The sequence below is a fragment of the Amblyomma mixtum genome, chromosome 7 (genome assembly GCF_055824585.1).
Source record: "Amblyomma mixtum isolate Tamu chromosome 7, ASM5582458v1, whole genome shotgun sequence".
NCBI classification, from domain to species: Eukaryota; Metazoa; Arthropoda; class Arachnida; order Ixodida; family Ixodidae; genus Amblyomma; species Amblyomma mixtum.
In genome coordinates this window covers 91250223-91274609 of record NC_143018.1, presented here as the reverse complement: position 1 = coordinate 91274609, position 24387 = coordinate 91250223, and the positions used below count along the sequence as shown (strand labels likewise).

The 24387-nt window shown below is 51.3% G+C and overlaps 2 protein-coding genes across 2 annotated transcripts; one reads left to right on the top strand and one right to left on the bottom strand.

Moving 5' to 3' along the window:
- The first annotated feature begins 5824 nt into the window (after nucleotides 1–5824).
- On the top strand, nucleotides 5825–7828 carry LOC149336821 (endothelin-converting enzyme 1-like). Its single transcript, XM_089554241.1, has one exon. The coding sequence runs from the start codon at nucleotides 5825–5827 to the stop codon at nucleotides 7826–7828; it is 2004 nt and encodes a 667-aa protein (XP_089410367.1).
- A 711-nt stretch (nucleotides 7829–8539) lies between these two features.
- On the bottom strand, nucleotides 8540–22909 carry LOC149336820 (uncharacterized). The gene is made up of 5 exons (XM_089554240.1): nucleotides 21822–22909; nucleotides 16484–16556; nucleotides 15361–15475; nucleotides 13733–13908; nucleotides 8540–8766 (listed from the first exon to the last, which is right to left on the bottom strand). Exons 1-5 carry the CDS (start codon nucleotides 22767–22769, stop codon nucleotides 8540–8542), a joined length of 1539 nt encoding a protein of 512 aa, XP_089410366.1. The 5' UTR covers nucleotides 22770–22909.
- Nucleotides 22910–24387: the final 1478 nt, after the last annotated feature.

The following is a 24387-nucleotide window of genomic DNA, read 5'->3' as shown; positions in this document are numbered from 1 at the left end:
CTTGCCTGCCATGATGAACCGACTTCCGGCCACCTTGGAGTTACCCGCACCTTATCCCGAATCCGGCAGAACTATTACTGGCCCAACCTAACTTCAAGTGTCAGGCATTATGTCCGGACATGCCGGCAATGCCAGCGGCGGAAAAAACCCGCACTCAAGCCTCCTGGACTGCTTCAGTGCATCGAGCCGCCACAAATACCATTCGACAAAGTCGGCATGGACCTTCTGGGGCCATTTCCTCTCTCGTCGTCCGGCCACAAGTGGATCGTAGTCGCCACAGACTACTTGACCCGCTACGCTGAAACGAAGGCCCTTGCGCGAGGTACTGCCGCCGAAGTTGCCCACTTCTTTATGCACGACATCGTGCTTAGACACGGCGCCCCATCGGCCATCATTACTGACCGAGGCAAGGCGTTTACAGCCCGACTCCTACGTGACATCTTAGAGCTTAGCCATACTGCTCATCGACCAACAACAGCGTATCATCCCCAAACCAATGGTCTAACGGAACGGCTCAACAAAACATTGGCGGACATGATCTCGATGTACGTCGACGTTGAACACAAAGCCTGGGATTAGGCCTTGCCGTACGTCACCTTCGCATATAATACCGCGACGCAGGAAACCACCCAGTTCACCCCGTTCCGTCTCGTGTATGGCAGAGAGGTCCGCATGATGCTAGACGCCATGCTGCCGTACGGCAACGCAGAGCTTCCCCCTGAAGCTGGCCACTTCGTGGAGCAAGCAGAGCAGGCCCGTCAGCTGGCCCGCTTGCACATCAAGGTCCAGCAATCCGCCGATGCCCGACACTATAACCTTCGGCACAGGGACGTGCACTACGAGCCGGGCGACCACGTGTGGGTGTGGACACCAGTGCGCCGCAAGGGATTGTGCGAAAAGCTTTTAAATAGATATTTTGGCCCGTACAGAGTCCTGCGCCGCCTGAACAGCGTCAACTACGAAGTTGTCCCCCATGGAACTGTAGTCGCCGGCCCTCAGCGTCAACGGCCTGAAATCGTGCATGTAGTGCGCTTAAAGCCGTACTTTTCGCGTGACTGAGCGCTGTGTTCACGCTGTTTCGTACCTTTTCCCCTTACCCCACGTGTGAACTTGACTCTCCCTGCATGTTCATCTAGCGCGCGCTGTATAGTTCACCTCACCCCCAGTCCTTTTTTTTTTTTGTTCCTCCTCCCCTCACTGTACATACCCCATTCCACATCGAGACGATGTTTGCTTTCGCGGGGGGGAATAATGCCACGCGCCCAACGCGCCGCGCGGCCTCCGCGCTGAGTCGAAGACGACGACGAAGCGGCGGTGGGCTCTCGTGGCGCGCTGTTCTGTTCTGTGTCGTGGAAGCTGGCTCCATAATTAAAGGAAGGCTCCTGGTCTTGGGTTCTTCCCGACGTCTACCTTCACGGCTCCTCTGGCCGTGACAATATATTTGTCGACACTGCACTGCGAGATGACATTCTGGTCTAAAGAGTTCGAGTGGCGCCCAACTCTGGGGGAAAAAAAACGAAACACCGTATGCATTATTAGCCTTCAGCGTGGCGCGGCGGTAGTTACGGTTGACCTTTCGCGGAGTGAAAATGGCCCCCAGCTCGATCCGTCGGCGGACTGCGGTGGTAGTTACGGCGGTGAGCCTCGCGCTCCTCTCACCGCTGGCGCTACAGTCGAGGTGACGTCATACAAGCTGCATAAAATAAGGGCCCCCAGCTCGACCCGTCGGCGGAGCGCGGCGGGTAGTCACGGTGGATGTTTCTCACTGTGTTCAAAGATAGTGTTCCATGCCGTCTACTGCCAAACAGAAGGACAAGGCAGCTCGCCAGTGTGAAGCCAGGAAGAAACAACGAGCTTTCGCAACCTACCGGGCTTAACCAAGCTAAGCCTCTGCAAATTTTTTTGCGCTGACTCCTTCACAACTAGCCCGGCAGCTTGCCATCCTGAACTGCTGTAACAAGCAATGAAAAAGTGGAGAGACTTTGCGCATGCGCATGCCCATTCCTTGTGCATAACTCAACGATGCCTAATTCTACAGTAGAACTTTTTGGCGGGTTAGTTGGTACATCGTCTTGAAAGAATGTCGTACGCCAAAAAAGGACAAACAGGAAGGAAACACAGAACAGGAAAGATGCATTCTACTTCTACGGTTGCAAGAGAATAATTGCTGTCTTGTCTGCATGGCCGCCTTCCAGCTGAAGCCACTCCAGGCCAAGGCATACCGCGGCCTCCGATCGCCAGCGACATCGGAGAGGCAAGTCACCACGGCACACTGGGACACCAGAGCAGCGCAGTACCGGAGCGGTCTTATTCGGGGCACGAGCCAGGCCCACTTCAATCGGAGGGACGCAGAAGCACTAAGCCAAGTCTCAAGGCACCCCCCGGTGAACACTTTCAGCAAGCTCGACACGTGAGTGTGCTTGATGTGTTCCTTGTGTGTTTTGCTTTGCACTCGCAATTCGCAGAGGGTGTGGGTAAGAAGCATATTTCAAGATCGAAGTCTTATCGAGCCCATTAGCAACGAAACCCGGTGGCTTAGGCGTCCAGGAAAAGAGGCCCACAAAACCCTTAATGACGTCATCAGTAAAGAAAAAGTTTCTTCCTAAGCAGCGAGGAATTGAACCAAGGACAGTCAGATTGCGAGACGAGCATGCAGCCCACACGCCGTAAAACCGCGTTGCTTATGTACGAATAAACGCGAATCTGGTGTGTGCATTGCCTTACGACTGTATGTGAATAGGTGGGTCCGCCATTAGAAAGGAAATAAAAATATAAATGAAAACTAATGTTTTCACCTTCATAGCAGTAAGTTGCCTCAAGTGCCCTCCATAATTTTTTTCGGGGCGCGAACTGGCTAGAGCCATTATCAAATTATTGAGTACACAAGGGGGGCCAAGGGCATATGTGGGGCTATTAAGAATGAAAATGTACACAATGTGCGAGTGTCTGCACGAACGTGTGGCTTAGTCATCTGGCTGCTCGGCCCTTGGCTGCGGTGCTGTACCTGAAGTGTCTATTTCATATATCAAGGATGGTCGTCCGGGAATTTACGCGGAAGGGTGTTCCACTCATTCGGTTTGGTAAGCGCAGCAGCGCTCTGGCAGTTGCTGCAAGGTGCTCTTGTGGTAAAATTCAAAGTCGTTTATTGCCGGCGCCTTATCAAAGTGGCGGCTCACGCCGGGGCGCATGCCATCGTGGCTACTTATCGTGGCGGCCGTTTTTGGTACCAACCCCAAAAAGAAGATAAGACGCCTGAAGATGGAAACTTTTTTAACCCTTTCGGTTATTCTTTTAGAAATTTATTTTTAAAAAATAAAAGAAAGAGAGAAGGAGCTCGACCAGCAAAGTTATGCCGGTCTTAAAACAAATTCTAGGGAAATGAAAAGGAGCTAACAATCAAAATAAAGAAACACAATTTCAAGAGGAAAAAAAGGAATCTAGAAAAAAAAAGAAGGCAATAAATGATCCCAAAATTCATGAAGCCATAATGTCGTTTCCGGTGCAAAAAAAAAAGTAAAACGAGAAAAGAGAACACGCAAAGACGCAGAACTCTAGGCAAGGTGAATAAGATGAAAAAAGGCTTCCAGGAGGTAAACTGAAACCTGAAAAAGCAAAAGGCAACGGTAATACAAGAAGCATAGACCAGTAGTAATATAACATGAAAACAACTGGTAAAAACCTTTACTGCGCATGAACTGTCAGGCAGCTAGAAACAGTGTAGGAGCACAGTTAAGAAGATGGCAGAGAGTGAGCGCGACGCAGAGGTGAAAGGAGGAAAGAAAAAATTTCGGAGAAGTGAAATGGATTGTTCCGGCGGAAATGGGACAGCATTCTCTCACTCGCCAATCTATTCGAGTACTTGTTCTATTCTAATTCCCGCTATGCAACTACGTAAAATGAGTCACATTATTGGATCACATTATTAGCTATTTGCTTCTGAGCACTTTCGTACGACACTTGTGATGTAAATTATAAACCAGAGTACGGGAATTCTTCTAAACGTCAATTGAAGTGGAACACCGGTGACGCGTAAATAGCCCCGCGCCATAGCTCTGAAGCAAACCCGTTTCACTTCTCACTTGTGACAAAAGGTTTGCATGAACCAGAACATCCGTATAATAATCCTGTCAGCTAACGTGTTTGAGAGAAGACAAAGAGACAAGTTGAGAAGTGGAACTTAATACCAACAAACTAAGCAGTGCATTGTTGGTGGTCAGCATTTGAATCCGTTCACTCAGCTCCCGGCTGCAATGCGGGACAGACCCTTTGACATTGAATGGGGAAACCTGCCAGCATGAGACCGGTATTGTTTCTCCGCAGTACGCACCGTCTTTGCCGAAATAACCAAGAAAATGTGTTTTTTTATTCTTTGTGTAGTAGAGTACTATAGCAACCCTTAAACTGTAAATCTAAGTAAGGTGAGGAGAACCTTTGTCCTCACATATCGAGACCTTTTGCTCTTTAGCGCGCCGAAAGGGCCCTACCGTGCGGTTGTGAAGCGAAACCATTCGCCTGGTAAGGTTTCGCAAAGACAGTACGTTCCGCTGACCAAATGTATTTCTCATTTGCATTTAACTAGGTGAAATACACTGTAGATATCACATGTCCCGTCGTATAATTGAAACAGCGCAAGGTCCAAGGCCCAAGAAGAGAGCAGAGGAAAGGAGGAAACGGACAATACAAGTGCTGAACTAACAACAGTGTCGTCCGTTTCCTCCTTTCCTCTGCTCCCTTCTTTGGCCTTGGGCCTTGGGCTGTTTCAGTTACGCCATGCACAACCAACTCGCCTATCAGTTCGCGTTTATAATGTCCCGTCGTATCCTTCCTTCCAGTTTTCATACATTTCACATATTTCGCAACTGAACTCTCCCCTTAAAAGGGTCCCTTAAAAGGGTCCCTGAAAAGGGTGTTGGAGGTTGCCTATAAAATGCTCGCTTTATGTAGCGCACAGGCCCACCGAGCGTTCACGCCGCGTACAAGACCTCAAAAGCAATCCGATAATTTACGATACAATTTTAAGAACTCCCGCTTCCGCGCCTCGCGGCAACCAGCGGTGCCGAGCTTTCGCCGGAATCCGCGCGCATTGCTTCATTTAGCGCTCTTTGCGTCAGCAGTGCAATGCCATCATTGGTTCGCCGCGCCAGCGCCGTCGACGCCAAACCAGTTTAGAAGTCGTTGGCTCCGCCCGCAGGGGAATTCTCTTGTGCGTCGGCGGTCGGCGGAGGGGCCGAGCGCGTGAAGCCGGCGGACCGACATTTCAGCGCGCAAAAAGTGACGAGTGGAGAGGGAAATTCGCAAAGACGCGGAAATTCAAATTTTGACTACAAATAACTCAGCTTCCGCAAAGCGCATCAAAAAAACTTTTGCTGGCAGATATTTGTAACGCTGCGTCCTTTAGCACCCTAGGCATATTACATCATTGTTGAGACCCCCTTTCACAGCCCTTTCAAAGACGATAACGTTGCTTGCCTGTGTAGATGCACCCACCAGCAACAATGCAGTAATGTAGGCATTCGTAGTACACTCTATAGTCGGATAAAACTCAAGTACGAAGCATCTTTTCCCCGTCAAAGGACCGCCCTCCAACCAATGCCGACGGCCGATTCCCGTGGACCTGCTAGCATGGAAGTGCAGGCGGCGCTGTGACAATGCAGGTTGGGGATTATCCCTGACCAAGGAGGGAGGGGACTGTCCCCTTTCATCTGCCCCTACCTGCATTGTCTCGCTAGCAGGCTCATGAGAATCGACCGACGCCAGTGGTTGGAAGGCGGTCCTCTGACGGGGAAAAGGTGCTTCGTTTTTTAATTGTATCCGACTATTAGTCATGACGGTGGCACTATCCTATTGCCCACCAAGTATAAAGCTAAACAACATCTCGACCTTTCACCCGCAGGCAGGCCGAAGGAGTCTAGTGAAGCGCGTCGGGATCATCGCCCTCCTAACGTACATCTTCACTGTCATCGCTGCCGTCGTGCTCGCCATCATCCTCTTCAGCAACAAGGCCCGGCCCACTTCAAATGCGTGTGCGACGGCTTTGTGCCGTGAGTACGCCAGCCTCTTGGCGTCTTCCATCAACGCCTCCGTCAGCCCGTGCCAGAGCTTCACGCGCTTCGTGTGCGGCGGCTGGGAGCACAGGCAAGTGCTCAGTGTTCGCGAGATGCTCTACCAGAGGGCTCAGGACCACATGACACGACGTGTGCGAACTATCAGCGTGCCCTGTTTGGGCCAGAATAGCGTCCAGAGTGCGGCCGCTGCCTACAGCAGCTGCGAGCGAGTGCTGAGCGGCCACTCCGACCACCTGGCGGAGATCAAGCAAGCTCTGGCCTGGGTAGGCATTACGTGGCCGTACGCTCAAGATCACACGAACATTCTGCGGACCTTGATGTTCACTTCACTGAAGCTCGCTTGGGACGTCATTGTACACGTCGTGCCAAAGCCGTCCGGCAATAGGACTACGCTGATGGTGAACCCCGGTAGACTGTTCTACCGAATCTTAGAACAGCCGACGCACACAGCATCTGGCATGTCCTTCAAGGCCTACTTTACAAACCTGCGAAGAAGCTTCGGACATGGACGTGGTAACGTTAAAGAGGTGAGCCTTGCGGAAACAGTTGACCTGGAGAAAACGATGGTTTCTTCTTTGGTTCCAAACTATTACGCCCGCACGTTGTCTCCTGTGCCATTGATTCCCCCACCAGGAATTAGAATTTCCAATGTGGACTGGCTCAACACTTTGCGGCAGCTTGGCTATAATGACACCGCCGCTGTCGAACTTGTAACGACAGGTCCGAACTTCATTGGCGCCTTCTTCGACATCTGGCAAAAGAACGGAGATAAGTATGCGCACCTCCTGTCATCCTGGAGCACGGTGCAAGTGGCCGCGCTCTTTGCGAACAAACGCTTAATTATCAACTACTATGGCGGCAATGAGAAGGTGGCGTCTGCCCGCTACGGCGCCTTCTGCCTGAGCATGGCTTACCTCCTCTTGCCCGATGGTCTCTTTGGCATGCATGAGAGCGAATTGGACGGCAGCAACACGCGCGCAAGCGCCGAGCGTGTGACTCGAGCCATTGCGGACACTTTCCGGCGTCGCTTGTCCAGGTGGTCCCACTTCAAAAAAGACATCACCGTCGTCGGCAACTGGGCTGAGCTATACAGTTCAGTAATTCCGTTTAGTGATAGAAGACTCCCTACACACAGTTACGTAGCGCTCGATATGACCCAGTCGCTAGTGGAAAACTGGCGCATGTTGTCGCAGGTTGCAGGGAATGCAGTGGACGACGAAGTCGCTCGCTCCATTAGCTCCCTAAGCCTGTCGGTGGCGTTTGCCAACGAAAGAACCTTCCGACTGACTCCGGTGTCCGTATCGTTCCCCATGTTTGACGTCCGGCTCCCCTCTGCGTTCAACTACGGAGGCCTCGGCGGGCAAGTGGCCTCTGCGCTGGCCTGGCTGCTTACCACGGCATACGCCCTTGACTCGAGGACCACCGGCATCATCGCCAACCTGAGTGCTTGCGTCGAAGAAGACGCCTCCCAAGGCTTTTACATCGACCGTCCTCTGAGCCGAGCTGTCGCAGCGGACGCCCTTGTCGAAGCTTACGAGGCCAACGCGTCGCCGAAGCACAGGCCCTTCCCGCCCCTAGGCTCCTACAGCGGAAAGCAGCTGCTCTTCATGGCACTCTGCTTCGTCAGCTGCGGTGGAAGCGAGTCGGGAAACTCGGGTGGGGTCTGTGATCTGGCGATGAGGCAAGTGAAGGAGTTTGCACGGACATTTAGGTGCGCGCCTGGCACGCCCCTGAACCCTACTGAACAGTGCGACGTGCTATGATCGCCTTCTAGCTCAGTTCGAAGTGTGGGCACGCATCCAACGATCTAATGCGACGTGCTGTTTTATTTTAGTTATTAAACTGCGCTGTTAGCTTAAATGTAACATCAAAGGCAATTCAGTCCCCTTACCCGCCACCTCGTGATGCTCAGCGACTTTGTACTGCGTGGTAACTGATTGCTGAAACCTAAATTTCCCCATGCAATGGGAGCGAGTACAATGAACTACACTGTTAAATGCTTATTCTATACTCCGGGCGGGTTCACGATAAATTCAGAAATCTTCAATTGCTGCGAAAAAATGCAGTTTACCATTTTTGATCTAGTTTTACCATTCTTTATTCTTTTTTACCTCCCTCTAAGCATTTGCTTTAAAATTTTAATGTTTTCTTCGTTAACAATGAGATAAACTCACCATATTTTCATACATGCACGGTCCCAGGCTGTACTGCGATCGCATTTGTGCAGAATTCTATTTCTCTCTGGTTACCGTAACCCCAATGACTGGTGGCTTCTTTCGTACTTAAGCTTATGTTTTAACAAACCCTCATCTTCTTACCCTTGTCGTTTTGTCCAACTTGCTTTGCTTCTATTCTTCGGTCGATATCGTAGTTCCAGTTTAGCCCAAGAAACTATGCCGGTGTCTCTGTTGTGGGGCTACAAGTTTCTTTAAAATCAGCAAACATTTGCTATTTTGTCGTGTTTTAGTGGTGGTTTATTTTTTGCAGCGGTAGAGTAATTTTATCCTGCGAATATCGCTGCGGCTCATTCCCGGCTTGTCGTAGACCTCTTTCAGTTGCTTGCCGTTCTTGTCAAGCATGGTGTTCAGCTTTGGCTTACGAGCAAAGGTCTTGGAGCCGTAAAGCATGACCGAGTTCTTGTCAAAAGGCACCAGCAGACGATTCTCCCAGGGTTCCAGCTTGTCGAACTGTTCTCTGTTTTCTGGGGGAGGGAAGAAGAGAGAAGTATATGGTTAGCGACGAGCACAAAACCATTCAGACACTCCAGCATGTGGTTTCAGCAGTTCTATCCGCTATTTAATAGTAATAATTAAGCAATCTCTAAATCTTCTGGACCTCCATATACGACGGAAATTCTTTCGTCTATCGTTGTTCCACTCCCTCTACTACAACCATTCAACTTTCGCACACAGGCACATCAGAGCAGCACATCACATGTCATCGCGTTCCCACCATGCGTATAAAATTCAAACAATTTTCGCCCGCGCAATGAATATTCAGAATTCTCCATTAGTATTGGCTATAAGGGAGTGGAATGGTTTACCTGGTTGCATTGTGGCTATTAATCATCATATTTCCGTTCGCCGTTACTAACATTTCTTGAATCAGGCGCGCAGCATTGCAGTCTTTTTGAACTTACCGCCTTGTACATCTGGTTTGCCTTGTGCGTGTACATATTTTTTTTTTTTACTGCACACTGCACTATGCCCACGATGTATAACTCCAATCCAGTTTGATAATTCACGCTTTGTTCTTTTATTACTGCCTTTCCTATATTTGTATTAATTATGAAGTGAACCCTTGAGTAACTTTGCTATCTGCCCTACCTCCCTATGTAATGCCCAGCCGGGCCCTTAGGCTACTTAAATAAACAAACGTTCTGACAGTCACATGACGAAGAAAAACTGGCGTGGACACTAAATCTCCTCAATGAGGGCATGAGGCGCTAGCGTCAATGGATAAAGGCCCATATTTGCGGAATTCTAATTCAGTAACTTTATTCTCTACTTTACATTCATAGATCGCTGGGAGTCATCATGCGACTCCTGGAACATCGGTGCAGCGCTTTTAAGCTATGTGCCACCACCGCGGCAGATGGCTCTTTAAAACACAGCCACTGGCGGGGCTTGTGAAAGCTATTTTGCTCTTCCCAAACAACCTCCAGCCACCAGTCATTAATTTAACTTCCACCCGTCACGGTGTGCAGGTTGTGATGACATCACGAGCTCACGCGGCCTATGTGACACGAGTGCCACCTGCTTCTCTGAGTATGCTTCGTTCACGCTGACGCCTAGTTTCGACCTGTGCGGGAACCTTAATGCATCGCGCTAAAAAATTGTAACGTGACTTCCATGCAGTAAGTGTTTCAATCCACCACCGTCAACACTTCATTGAAACTACTCCACGCTTTCTCCTTGTTAATTTCGTCCTCTCACTTACAGCTATGTATACATCATTAAATTTTGGTTTTCACTGTAATTTGTGTTGCGAACTTGAAATCTCTCAATCATTTTGCACAGCAACCTGCTCTGTCCTATCGTCAACATCCAACTATGTCCAACATTCATGGAAAAAATTTTGAATATTGGAAAACTGTGAGGCACTGTTGTGGAAATATTGAAGATAATAGTCCATTCTTCCGATGTGTAGCGAAATCCTTTTTAAACTGTTTTTTCGTCGCTCGCATCGAACAGTTAACACTGCCATATAAAACCAATGGGGAACGCTTTTGACGATAACAAAAACGTTAATAACAAAAAAATGGAAACTTGCCGGCGGGAGATCTGCAGGTATATTGACTGTTATAGTGAAATCTTACAATATATGAAAAAACTGCGTTCATAAACAGGTTCTTGTTTAAAAATGCTTTTGTCCAGAATTGTTGGGTATATTCTAGCCCAGCTTGTGAATAGTGCCAGGATACAGCTATTACATTTTTTTATTCTCGACGGGCACCAGTGAGCTGGCCACTTCACCACACAGTCGAATTCCAGGCTGTAAAAGAAAACTTGTATATCAAACCAAACGTTGTATTCGGTACATTGTTCTCTTTGAGGGACAACATTCACAAATTAAGACGGGGCTGTGTACAAAACCGACTACCTATTGTTTTTAGCATTAACACTTCTTCTTGGGCGAGTTGGTGCATACTTGATTTGAAGAAAATGGCGCCAGAGCATGCAAACCACGAAAAGACAAGGACGAGACACAGCTAGTGATATCTTAGGCAGCTGCGCATAATCCACACAACCTCACAGCCTTGGGTGAATTGACCGACACGTTCACTACAATAGGGCATTAAGTTCGCCCCGCCAGTCATAATTGAGAGGCCAATCCTATTTCGCAAGCTTCACATATACGGAAGCTGCACGTCAGTCACGGCATTTATTCAACAGCCCACTCCCTGGGCATCGCAGGGACGACTAGAGACCTATTTTATAACGATTAGAGGCACCAAACTTTCTGGTTCTGTTTCTTCTCTTCCCCATAACGGCGCTCATTGCCTTACGAACAATGAAACTGGAGCGATATACAACAGAGTGCTTTGAATAACTTATATACACTCTTTTATTGCGAAAGCAATACTACGCCAGGTCTAACCGCTCGTCGCGTGGTCCGTGGACAACCCTGCTCCTCGAGGAGCCACCGCCGTGCCTAACAGATGGTGTGACGTCAGCCTCTCCGATGCTATGGCGACGCGTGACGTCACCTTACTCTCTCCCCCGCAGCCAGAAGGAGCCGGTCGTGCCGCGCTCGTCGAGGAGTCTCGCCATGGAGGTCGCCGACGAAGAGTCTATATTTGAATCTAGTTGCTCTACTGCTTCTGCATTATATTGCTTTCGCAACCAACCCGGTTTAACCAGAGCTAAACCACACCAATCTTTTCCTCACGTATGCTTTCGCTTGCAGTGTGCAGTAACGTCAGTATAGTGGGCACACAGAACAGCGAAAAGTACTGTGGTGTGATGAACAGTGACTTGCTGCATCTCCTGCAATGGATGGATGGAAAACTTTATTTTAAGCAAGCGAGTTTTGACCGTGCAAGGTCTCAGGGCCACCGCACAGCCGTCACATTACGCGCATGTGTCCAGGCCACGTAGGGCCCGGTTCACACAGCGAAGTTGCGTGTCCGGGTCCTGCGAGTCAAGGAGTGCCTGCCATTCCTCCCATGTACCGATGGCGGGCTGTCCCTGCGGGAGAGGATCGGCAGGGCACCCGAAGAGGATGTGGTCCAGGGTGGCGTGCGATTCTCCGCAGAGAGTGCACTCGGGGGAAACATGGCGGAAGTAGGATAGACGCTGAGGGGTAGGAAGTGTTCGGGTCTGGAGTCACCTCCAGAGGATTTGTTGTGAGTGGGATAGGCAGGGTGGGGAGGGGGATAGAGTCGACAGGCAAGGCGTGCTTGTTGATTTTGTTCTGAGAACGTGTGTGCCCGCTCCCTCGAGAAACCCCGGCTGGGGTCGCCATTTGCCCGGCAAATAAGTCCTCGGGCTATGTTATCGGCGGCCTCATTTCCGGGATTGCCAGAGTGAGCCAGCACCCAAACGAGCTCAATAAGCCTATCGGGATTTAGGGGGCACATTCTCAATATCTGCCACGCGGGGGGATGGACGCGTCCGCCGGCGAAGTTAAGAATGGCGGTTTTGGAATCGCTAAGTATATAAGCCGCATTGGTTTGGGCAATGGCTATTGCTGTAGATATCTGCTTCCTCTGCTTCTTCCGGGGTACAAGGGGAGTCTATGAAATGGGCAAATGGGGGGGGGGGGGGGCTGCTGGATGGTAAGCCCCAGCTACTGAACGGTCTGGACCACACGCGGCGTCTACCCAGCGCACATCCTCTGAAGTGCCATATTCTTTATGGAGAGCTTTGGCTCGCGCGACTCGGCGGGATTGATGGTATTCAGGGTGGACATTCTTAGGAAGGGGTTTCAGGGTAAGCGCGGTGTGTATGGCGCGAGGGAGAGAGATGAAGTCTGTCGTGTGTGCCGGTATGCGAATTCCCGGAGAATCCAGTATATATCGTCCGGTTTCCGTGACAGCCAGACGAAGGTACTGTGTGTAGCGATGTGCATCTATAAGTTCTTGCATAGTGTTGTGCATTCCTAACTTGAAGAGCCTGTCCGTGCTAGTGCTCTTTGGTAGGTTTAGCGCTGCTTTGGTAGCCATGCGGATTAGAGCATTGATCGTGTCTTTATCCGCACACGAGAGGTTCAGGTAAGGAGTGGCGTAAAGAATGCGGCTGAGCACAAAGGCATGCAGCACCTTGAGATTGTCTGCTTCGTCTAGACCGGCTCATGAATGTGAAACCCTTCTAAGAAGAAGGGGGATGAGGGTGAGGTTGAAGAGGAAGAGAGATAACACCGCCCCTTGCGGGGTACCAACATTACCAAGTGTGAAGAAGGGGGGGGGGGGGGCTGTATATCATCTATATGCAGTGAGGCTGTGCGACTGTTCAAGAAGGCCCGGATATAGTTGTAGGTCTTAGGCCCCAACTGCAGCTCTAGGATGCCCTGCAGGATGGCGCTGTGCGTAACTTTGTCGAATGCTTTGGTAAGGTCGACTGCCAGGATTGTTCTGGTGTGATGTAACATGTCATTGAGGATAGCGTGTGAATTCTGCAGTAGGGCGTCCTGTGCCGAGAGGTGGGCTCGAAGTCCTACCATAGTATGTGGATATAGTCCATGGGATTCCATGTGTTGCGTGAGACGGGTGAGGATGACATGCTCAAACAGTTTGCCCGAGCACGAAGTCAGCGAAATGGGACAGAGGTTTTGGGCGTTAATGGGCTTATTTAGTTTAGGAATGAAAATTATATTCCCGTGCTTCTATTCAGCAGGTAGCGCCCCCATTTCCCAGCACTCATTGAAGTAGTCGGTGAGAAGGGAAATTGAACGGTCATCTAGATTTCTGAGCATGACATTTGTGATTTGGTCCTCTCCAGGGGCTGAGTTTCGGAGCTACTAACCCCAACACCTCCGGATTCGCGTACGCTCAAAGCCTACCGAAATCAAAACTATGGACGAAGAACAGTGTCGTAAGAAAATACTCTAAACACACTGGAGCATATCCGCTTCAGTTAGGTTGTTTGTGAGGCCCTGCGCACCTGCACGAGCCCAAAGCAGAACCTCGCAGCAAAAGTCCCCAATCCAACTGAGGATTTCCTCACCTGGTTCGGCGTTCTCCGGGAAGACGTCGATGTACTCATCCCTGTCGGAGCGTGAGTGCTCGTGGTCGAACCCTATAGCGTGCATCAGCTCGTGGAGTATGGTGCCCCGGTAGAGGCAGCCGAAGCCAAGGGATACGTTCTGAGCACCGCCCTGGAGGCCGATGTGGGAGTAACACCTAAGTCATAATGAAAGCATGAGGGAAAGGCAAGGTTCAAGTAATGGTCGAATTATGGGGTGTTTTATTATTAAATAAGTCAAACCTTTGCTTTGTAGTCTTTGTTCTTAGCCTTATCTAGCTCCAATTTTCCGCTTTTAGCTCAAGAGGTCTTCGAGACTAATGGCAGAAAATTAAAAAATTACCGAATTCACTTTGGAAATTCTAAAGTGCGCTTGGCGAAAGCCTTGTAGTCAACCCACTGCCGCTTCCCCGAACCGCTTGGCGCGTGGCGGGATTCCTGCATGTGCGCTTTTTATTGTATTTGGTCACTGCGGTCTCTATTTTGATTGCAGTGTTCTAGAGCGCCGCTCTTTGGCGCCCGTTTCGCGGCGTCGCCGTCGCAGTTGTCCGTTCGGCGTTCATTGTGTTCTTTGGCGCTAGCGTTCACGTTTTACACTCCGATCATTTTAAGGAAAAGAAGCGCTCACAACTGGCTCCCTGGGTCAGTGGACACCTAAATCGTGCTTTTTTGTTGTTGTTGCGGCTGCTGCAAGAGCCGTTGCGTAGCAACCGTCGCAGTGGACACCCGAACCGCACCGTACAAGAAGGGAGAAAGAAGAAAGTCAAAGAGGGGCCGTAGTGAATAAAATGGAAAGTCTATTTGAGGAAAGGAAATTACACAGTAACTGTCACGCTTCTCTCGGTGGACACCCGTCATCCGTTTGCAGAGAAAGGGAGCAAGTGTTAGTGAAAGAATTAGGAATTGGAAGAGGCCCCGTAGTGCAGAAAGTGAATTTGCGGAAAAGAAATTACGGAGGAGGTTGCGCCGCTGCGCGAAGGAGCGGCCACAGTTGGCACGATTCCAGCGCACGGACGGACGCTGCGAGCACGGACGGACACCGCTAGTAGGAGCCATTAAAGGCTTTCGCCTTAATAATTTGAGCTGAACTCGGTAAAGACCAGACAGGCTTGCGAGCTGAGTAAGACATCATTCAATGTGTATGGAGTGTCAGGCAACACGCGTAATTTGAACAACCTGGCGTGATCAGTGTTTCGTTCTGTTTGTTGCTCAGCTGGCATCTTTATTGCGCCGCAAATAAAAGCACATTTCGCGTGGTTTAGACGTTCCATTTGACTCGCTTGAGGCGCATGTTATCGGCTTACTATTTGATTGATATAAAAAGGAGAAGGCTATATTTACTATTAAACGCGAACAAGACAATTGAGCTAGGAAGCAGGGAAGTGAGCCCCTTTTATGATTTTCTACCCCTGACCACGCGGTAAGCGTGGGTTTGAGAAACGATACCCTGATCGGGACAGTGCTCAGATGCATCATGTTTTGTACATCATGGTGACTTCTGGACACTACAGAATGGTGAAGTCTAGAAGGTGTTCCTCAACATGGTAATTTACAGCGTACGCTCTTGAATTCTGGAATGCATGGCACGTAGTCTTCTTCAGAAGACTCACCCGTCTCCACGCATAATGGAAATGTAGTTAGGATGCTTTTTCCGGGGCACAAAGCGAAGGCAAGTGTGGGACTCGATCCCGTCCATGGCCTGCCGAATCTTCTTCGTGGAGCGACCTGGAACAAAAGGGAAAGGAAGCGAGTACGCTTCATCACCACCGTTTAGCAGGCCCAAATGGCATCTGCAGGTGGTCCGACGACCACGCGTCCAATAATGTTCGCACCGCCATATTGGACAGCGGCCACAGAGTCATTCAGTGGAACACTGACGCGGGGTGGAGGGTGTGGTCTCTGCCGGTCTCTTCTAACCGGTCTTTTAAAGAAAGCACCCAATGACCACCAGAGAGATTCGCGCACGTTCGGAACATAAAGGGCGTTACAAAAACGAAGAAAATATCGCAAAATGTTGTACCGCCCAAGTATCGAAAAGTACAGCTCCTAGTTTCGTACAGCCTTTTTCAAAGGTGCCCGGCCACTTGGTTACCTGTAGAGCCATGTTGCAAGGCACTTACAGCATCACTGTGGCTGTAGATCCCTAGGGTGGGACACAACTTTCCATCCACACTCATCCAGCCGTGTTCTGCAACCTCAAGGGTCCCGTAGATATCCCTGTGCACTCCATGACAGCGAGCCCTGTGGTCTGGACACTTTTGACAAAGGCTTTACAACTAATATTTAGTGTGTATATAATAATACAACGTTATATTGAGGCTTTTTTAGAGACCACTTTAACCACTTTTGTTTCCTCCGTTATCTTGTCTGCTCCTTGCAGCCGTGTTTTTTCCCTGCACCATTAATGAGTGAAATCAGCTACCATCACCATCAGTAGCTGACAGTAATTCCTTAGAACAGGCCATTCATTGAGTTGTTGGTTTGCTTCATGTCTTTCTTTGTACAGTTTTTGTGTTTATGGTGCCCCTTCTTCCAGGGTGCTTCAATGGGCCTGCAGTATGCTCCAAGAAATAAATAAGCGCATGAGTACATTCCAATAAAACATCACGACCTCAAATAGCGGCACCCGGACTGGGCTCAAGAATCATGTTGACAGGCTAACAAATGAGTTAAGGGAATTTTTGTTGTTTATTGCTGACCTTACGTCTAGCTAAGCGTTTCGCGTGTACTTACGGATGCTATTGGTAATGACGTAAGGAACGATGCCTCCGGGCCACAGTTCGTCCTGCTCGGTCACTGCATTCCGCTGCACATTCGAAAAAAAATTACGAAGGGCACTTAAGAACACTGACCTGCTGCGAATGCAAAAGCATTTGTGTCACCGTGAGCCACTCGTTAAATATATTTGTTTACTAGTTCATAACTAGTGCGAGTATCTCAAAGGCATTTCCGTCGAAGGTCTTTAGGAAAGACCACACGAATACGTGTATATATAAGCGCCGCTCTAAGCAAGCCACACGTCACTTCCGGTTTTCATCACCTCCACACGCACCACTCTCGCCGTAGAAGTGCACGTAATCTCCGATGTCATCAAACACTTTACCACTCAACCTGCCGCCTGAAAGCCTACACAGACTCGCAGGCAGCTCTGTCGGCTTTTAATGAAAGAGCCCTAACCTTCCCTACTTGGTCGGCCTTAGATGCCGCACTGATAGCATTGAGCCTACGACCGGTGACCCTTCGGTGGATCCCTGGTCACATGGGCATTCTAAGGAATGAGCTGGCTCCCCAGCTTGCCTGCGGCACTATACACCGGGCGCCGGGGATTCCATGGATGAGCCCGCCGACGGCGCAGGCGTTCAGGGCTTACAAACTCACTGTCGACGAATACTACTTGGTTGGTTGGTAACAACTTTATTCATAGTCCTGCAGAGCTTTCGCCGACGGGGCCTTAGGTCTCCCACGTGGGGACGTCGAGGCGCTGCCTCGCCGTCGCCTCGCGGGCCTGGTGGACGGCCCAGAGTTGGTCCCCGAAGCTGGGGCTGCGCAAGGCAGCGGCCAACCGCGGCGGGAGGGTTCCGGAATTAGCACCGTGAAGGTTTTTGTTGCAGTCCCAGAGCATGTGAGTTAAAGTGGATACATTGGCGTTGCAGACCTTGCATATATTTCTCGGGTATGTACCGGGGTAAAGCCTGTGGTATAGTTCCGGGTTGGGGTACGTGAGCGTCTGCAGTTGTCTGAGGGTCACCGCGTGCGCCCTGTCCAGCTTGTCGCTGGGCGGAGGGAAGGTTCGGCGGGCCAGGCAGAGGGCCTTGGTAATTTCGTTGTAGCTGGTCAAGCAGTCTTTGGTGCTATTCCACGAACGACGGTCGCCGGCGCGGTTCGCGAGCTCGCGCGCCTTGGCGTGTGCCGTCTCGTTGAGGTTGCGATACGTCCTCGATACTTCTCCCATGTGCGCCGGGAACCATTGAATTCTGGTTTGGAATTCTACCTCCTGCTGGACTTGTCGGTTCCTCAGGACTCGGGCCGCTCTCTGTGAGATCCATCCTTTGGCGAAGTTTGTAACCGTCTGACGCGAGTCGCAGAGAACCACGGTGCACGTCGGATCCGTGAGGGCGAGTGCCACCGCCGCTTCCTCCGCCTCTTCTGCGCGTTCGCACGCTACACTTGACGTTATGCGCGTTTTGCCGCACGAATCGACGACCGCAACCGCGAATCGCGAGCGTTCTGCGTATTCCGCGGCGTCAACGAACCTTGTCCCCGTATCGTCTCCGTGGCTGTGCAGGAGAGCTCTGGCCCTGGCCACTCTTCTTCCCCGGTTGTGTTCCGGGTGGACGTTTCGTGGAATCGGGTCGACTCTTAGCGTTTGTCTGATCGCGTTTGGAATGGCGACTTTCTGGCCTTGTTGTACGTGGTAACGGATGCCGAGACTTTCCATGATCTGGCGGCCTGCTGTCGTTCCCGTTAATCTTTCCAGTTGTGAAGTGCGCTGCGCCTCGGCGATTTCGCTAAGCGTGTTGTGAAGTCCGAGCTGGAGCAAGCGATGCGTGCTGGTGGACTCGGGTAGACCCAGTGCTATCTTGTACACCCTGCGAATGAGGACATTGATCTTGGCTTCTTCTCCCTTGTACCAGTTGTGGAATGCCGCAACGTACGCAATATGGCTAATGACGAAAGAGTGTATGAGTCGTGTGAGACTCTCCTCCCTCATTCCGTTTCTTCTGCTAGTGACCCTCTTGAGGATTCGCATGGCGTTAGCTGTCTTGTGCTTTAATTTAGTGATCGTTTCGCCATTGACGCGTTGGCCTCGATTATCATGCCGAGGACCTTATTGTGTGTACTATCGGGATGGTTGCTCCGTCTCTCGTACGTAGTCTGATCTCTTCGTACTCGCGCTTTGTCGTTGCCGCATTGCGACCACTCCCGGGTGGTCTGCCCCTCTGCGTGGGGCGGTAGAGTAGGAGTTCCGACTTTTTCGGCGAACATCGTAAACCCGTACCCTCTAGGTATTCCTCTATTGTCTCGATTGCTAGTTGCAGTGCCGTTTCGATGTGACCGTCGCTGCCTTTGTGCACCCAAAGGGTTATATCGTCGGCGTATATTGTGTGCCGGACGTCTTTCAGTTCTTGTAGCTTTTCTGCTAGGCCGATCATGACCAGGTTGAAGAGCGTGGGCGAGATGACGGAGCCTTGCGTGGTGCCGGTGCTCCCCAGCGTTTGCTCTTCTAGCTGGAGGTCCCCTGCCACTAAAACAGCTCGCCTGTCTGTCAAGAAATCTTTAACGTAGTTGTACGTGCGTACACCTAGGTTATGCCGCGATATCTGGTGTAAGATCGCCGAGTGCGCGATTCTATCGAACGCGCTTTCAAGGTCGAGGCCGAGAATTGCTTTGGTGCCTCTCGTCTTGCCATCAAGAACGTGGTGCTTCAGTTGTATCATTGCGTCCTGCGTGGACAATTGTGGGCGGAATCCTATGATGGATGGTGGGTATGCCCCTTTGTGCTCTAAGTGGGCTTGCCAGCGGTTAAGCAATGCGTGCTCCATGGTCTTGCCGACGCAGGACGTCAGCGATATGGGGCGAAGGTTTTCGAGGCTCGGTGCTTTTCCGGGTTTCGGGATTAGTATCATTTTCGCAGTTTTCCATTGTTGCGGGAGGGTGCCGCGCTGCCAGCAGTCATTGATAAATGCCGTTAACTGTTCCACGGATTTGTCGTCAAGATTTTTCAGGGCGCGATTCGACACACCGTCAGGGCCTGGCGCCGATCTGCTGTGTAGGTTGTGCAGCGCCGTCCTGATCTCTTCTGCACTAAAGTCCTTATCCAATTCTACATTCGGATCCCCATCATAAGGGCCGTGTTGTGCAGTCGACGTGTGCGGCAAGTACTTGGCTAGTAACTGGACGGTCACTGCATCTTCACCGTACTTCTCGAGCTCCCTGTGTAATAGACGTGCGAGGCAGTCAGTCTGGTGGGATTTGGTCTTCGTTTCGTCCAACAGATACCTGAGCAGGTTCCACGATTTCCCGTTGTGCAGTTGTCCATCGACTGCATTGCATAACTCGTCCCATTGCTGGCGGTTGAGCGTTCGGCAGTGCTCCTCGATGTTGCGGTTGATCTCAGCTATTTTCTTTCTAAGTCTCCGATTGAGTCTCTGGCCCTTCCACCTGGCCAGGATCGAATTCTTCGCCTCGATGAGATGCGCCAGGCGGCTGTCCATCTTGTCCGTTTCAACCTCAGTTTCGATGGTCTTGGTTGACGCTTTGGCGTCTGCAACCAGCGAGCGGGTCCAGGCTTCGATGTCCGTGATTGTATCGCCTGCAGATTCTTTTTGGTCTCTTTTCTTTCTGAAGTCTTCCCAGTCGGTCCATTGGAATTTTCGCTTACTGTCCTGTGCCTTGTCTGGCGTCTGGACGTATATTTCGACGATCATGTGGTCGCTCCCAAGGTCGGTCGACGTGTTTTTCCACGTGGTGGTCGTCGTCCCGGTATTTCGGGCGAACGTAAGGTCCGGGGTCGTGTCTCTGGTAGTAGAGTTACCGATTCTTGTCGGGTGCGCCGGGTCCGTAAGTAACATGAAGTCGAGTTCATGCGCATCTTGTCCGAGTTGTCTTCCCTTGGTCGTGCTGTATCCGTAACCCCATGCTGTGTCTGCCGCGTTGAAATCGCCCCCCGCAATCAACGTCCGGGACCCGGCAATCTTCAGCGTCTTCTGAAACAGCGCACGGAAGCGTTGGCGGTGTTTTGACGGGCTGCTGTAAACGTTCAATATGAATATACTTTGTTTCCTCTGCTTGGTGGGTATCAGTTCGATGAAAGCGTGTTCCATCTGGACGCCACTTAGTTCATGTTCAACGAATGTGAGACGCTTCCTAACGAGCGTGCATACACCCCTCCCCTTGATTTGGTGGTGGTGGTGGTAGTGGTTTATTTAAAAAATAAAAAGTGAAGCAAAAGAGTGTTGCCGGCCGCGGCAATTGCTATCTAATATCTTAAGCACCCGAGCTGCAGCCGGCGGAAACGAAAGGGAAAGGGAGAGGATAGTGAGGAGAAGTATAGAGGGGAGCGACAGCAAGAAAGGACAGGGGAGAGCTTTGTACACTATTTACAAAATACAAAAGTAATCAAGGTCGCGCCGCTCGCGCGCTAATGTCCAAGCATTGTCCGAAAATAAGTGCGCGCGAGCGGCCACTGCGCACAATCACTTACACAAGAAGTAAACTGTATGTACATAGCCGCGCGCACGTAGCGTCCTGTCTCGGATTAATCGCGCGCGCGGCACACTGCACTAGCGGCCGGGGTGGGGCGCCCGGCCGCGTCCCCTTGATTTTGCTGTCATGCGTTTTGTAGCCAGTCAAAGTAGCCGCATTGGTGAGTGTTTCTTGTAGTAATATTACGTCCGGTTTACGTGTTGCGTGCCGGATGTGTTGCTGTAGAACCGCCTTTTTGCCGGCGAAGCCACGGCAGTTCCACTGCCATATTACTATCCCTTTATCATTGGCCATGTTGATGCTGAAGCGAGTTGTCCGCCTGCCCTTGATGATGGCTCGGTCCCGCATCACAGCTAGCCGGCACGTGTCCGTGTTGCGTGAATACGGAGTGATTCATTATTATCTGCATGTTTCCTTCGACGTTAGTGGTCCTGTTTGCTAGCCCGAGGACTGTTGCGTGAAGGGTCTCAATGGTACTTTGCATGGTGCACAGCATTGTCTTGATGTCTGTAATTTCGGCTGGAACCTGGGTCTCGAAACCACCCTCGTGCTGTTGTTGTAGCGCGCGTTTCTTCGGGGCGGGCGCGTTCGCGTCCGGAACGCTCGTTGGCACCTGCTGTTGTGCGATTTGTTTGTTTTGTTCCACCAGGGCGTGCTCGCGTCTGAGTTCTTGCATCTCCAACATGAGCTTTTGCACTAATTCGCGCATTACCGCGTTCTCTTTTCGTATTTCTGCGTTCTCCTTTCTGAGCGCCTCTAAAATGCCATTATCGGCTTTGTGATTTTGCTTATTTTGCCCTGGGACTACAGGCGCTGTTACGACCCCCTCCCGCGCGGTGCCCCGGACAGTATCCGCCCAGCTCACCTCATCTCCGGGAGTTGGTGTCCTGGATCTCGATGTTTTCTGATCGCGGCTGTCCCTTTGCCGGCTGCGGGAGCGGGATCCGTCACGCGAACTCGACGTTGATCTCAGTCTGGGCGGCTGGATGGGCGGGAAGTCTTGCTGTGTCAGTTGGGCATTTGCGTTTTGGCGTTCCCATCGTCGCCTGCGAATCACGTACGGAGTCTTGTACCTTGCCTTGCAGGCCTTGTCTGCCGTCATGTGAGCGCCGCCGCACAGGTTACACTTGGGCGAGCACTGGTGTCCCTTGTCGGGGTCGCGGTCTCCGCATCCCCTGCATATGCGGTTGGCGGGATTTGGGCAAACGCCCATGCGGTGGCCGAGGCGTCCGCACTTGTAACAGATGTCAATTTGCTTGCGATACAACGTGCAACGGACGAGTATTGCGCCGTACCTGACGACGTTGGGCACCTTGAGTCCGTCAAAGGCAATAACGACCGTGGTCGTAGTGCCTATGCGTTTGGCCGCCAGTGCAAGTGGGTTTCTCAGGTTTACTATGTTCTCGTCCAGTGCCTGGGGTCCGTGCGCAATGGGGATGCCATGAATCACTCCCTTGGTTGCATTATCGGGTGCCGTTTCATACGCGTTGACTACATGTGATTTTCCTTGGATGTCAATTTGCCGTATTTTGGCATAGCGGTCCGCGTTCGTTCGTTTCGCTGTGCTGACGACGACGATGTTCTGGTGTGAATTGGGACAGACCGTGTCTTCTGCACCTTCATCTCCCGTTATGCCAGCGGCTGCGAAGATTGCGGCGGTGACCGTCGGGGCGCCGACCTTAACGATGTCGAGACCGCCTTGTGGTCGAACCACGATTTTGATTTCCTCCTTCGGTAGTCTGGGCATGCGTCCCGCTTTAATAACCTTTCCCTTGACATTCTTGGGTTTTCGTACCTTGCTGGCTGGTGCCATGCGCGTTCGTTCTTGCCTCGATGTCGTGCGTCGAATTCGTACCGCGGTCTCGGGTTTTCGAACGCCGCTCTCCGGCGGTCTTCCATCCGGCTTCTTCGGTAATTTCTTCGGCGGAAATGTCTTCCCCCATCACTTGCACGTTCATTCTTGAGTGACGTTCGTCGGCTTGTGCCGCTTCGTTCAAAACAGTCCGTACACTTGGCGCCGCGTTCGTCGGCGGCGCGCAGCTGTTGCGCCCGCTAGGCCTAGCGTCTGGCGAACGCGCCTAGGCCCAGCGAAGCTACGGCGCGGTCGGAATGCAGATAATTCAATATCTCTGAGAAGAATGGTGGCCCACCTCAGAACTGGGTATCCGTCGATGCCTCTCGACTTAACGGATCCGTTGGTGAAATATTGAGCATGTATTTTGGCATAGCGGTCCGCGTTCGTTCGTTTCGCTGTGCTGACGACGACGATGTTCTGGTGTGAATTGGGACAGACCGTGTCTTCTGCACCTTCATCTCCCGTTATGCCAGCGGCTGCGAAGATTGCGGAGGTGACCGTCGGGGCGCCGACCTTAACGATGTCGAGACCGCCTTGTGGTCGAACCACGATTTTGATTTCCTCCTTCGGTAGTCTGGGCATGCTTCCCGCTTTAATAACCTTTCCTTTGACATTCTTGGGTTTTCGTACCTTGCTGGCTGGTGCCATGCGCGTTCGTTCTTGCCTCGATGTCGTGCGTCGAATTCGTACCGCGGTCTCGGGTTTTCGAACGCCGCTCTCCGGCGGTCTTCCATCCGGCTTCTTCGGTAATTTCTTCGGCGGAAATGTCTTCCCCCATCACTTGCACGTTCATTCTTGAGTGACGTTCGTCGGCTTGTGCCGCTTCGTTCAAAACAGTCCGTACACTTGGCGCCGCGTTCGTCGGCGGCGCGCAGCTGTTGCGCCCGCTAGGCCTAGCGTCTGGCGAACGCGCCTAGGCCCAGCGAAGCTACGGCGCGGTCGGAATGCAGATAATTCAATATCTCTGAGAAGAATGGTGGCCCACCTCAAAACTGGGTATCCGCCGATGCCTCTCGACTTAACGGATCCGTTGGTGAAATATTGGCGGTAAAATGCTGTTGAAATCGCTGCGAAAACATCTGTAGAAGACAGAGCCGATGTGAACGCGTCCGCTCACCTCGGCGATCGCAGCGCCCCTCTCACGAATACTACTCACAGCAAAAATTAAAATAGCTTATTCAAGACTGCCACAGCCAACCTTATCGATCCGTGAAGCTGACATCCTTGGCCGAATACAGTTTAATCTGCTTCATACGCCAGCCAAACTTTATTTGTACCCGTTACGTACCTCAGTGCTTAAACTATTCACACGCATACGCATATTTAGAACACTGCCTTACACAGTGCCACACAGCCTTCTAGTCCACCGCCTATCCTTTCGCCCGTCCCACCGTGACCCATCTGACTACCATCCCGGGACTTCACCTATAAAGGGGCATACTACGTAGATATCGGAGGACCGTCGCCGCGGGGGTTTTACACGGCTGCTTTAGTTCACCAGGGAACACAGGTTGACAGGCTTTCCTTTGGGCTCTGCATTCCGCACACGCATAGGAGGCAGCCATTGCACTAGCCG

Bases quoted from the DNA above. Each gene is read 5' to 3' on its own strand.
- LOC149336821 (XM_089554241.1), top strand. From the start codon at position 5,825: ATGACGGTGGCACTATCCTATTGCCCACCAAGTATAAAGCTAAACAAC.
- LOC149336820 (XM_089554240.1), bottom strand. From the start codon at position 22,769: ATGGCACCAGCCAGCAAGGTACGAAAACCCAAGAATGTCAAGGGAAAG. The intron at 16,557-21,821 runs GTGAGCTGGGCG...TCGAATGTGCAG, and splicing joins CACCAACTCCCGGAGATGAG to CGGAATGCAGTGACCGAGCA. The intron at 15,476-16,483 runs GTAAGTACACGC...CTTTTGTTCCAG, and splicing joins CGTCATTACCAATAGCATCC to GTCGCTCCACGAAGAAGATT.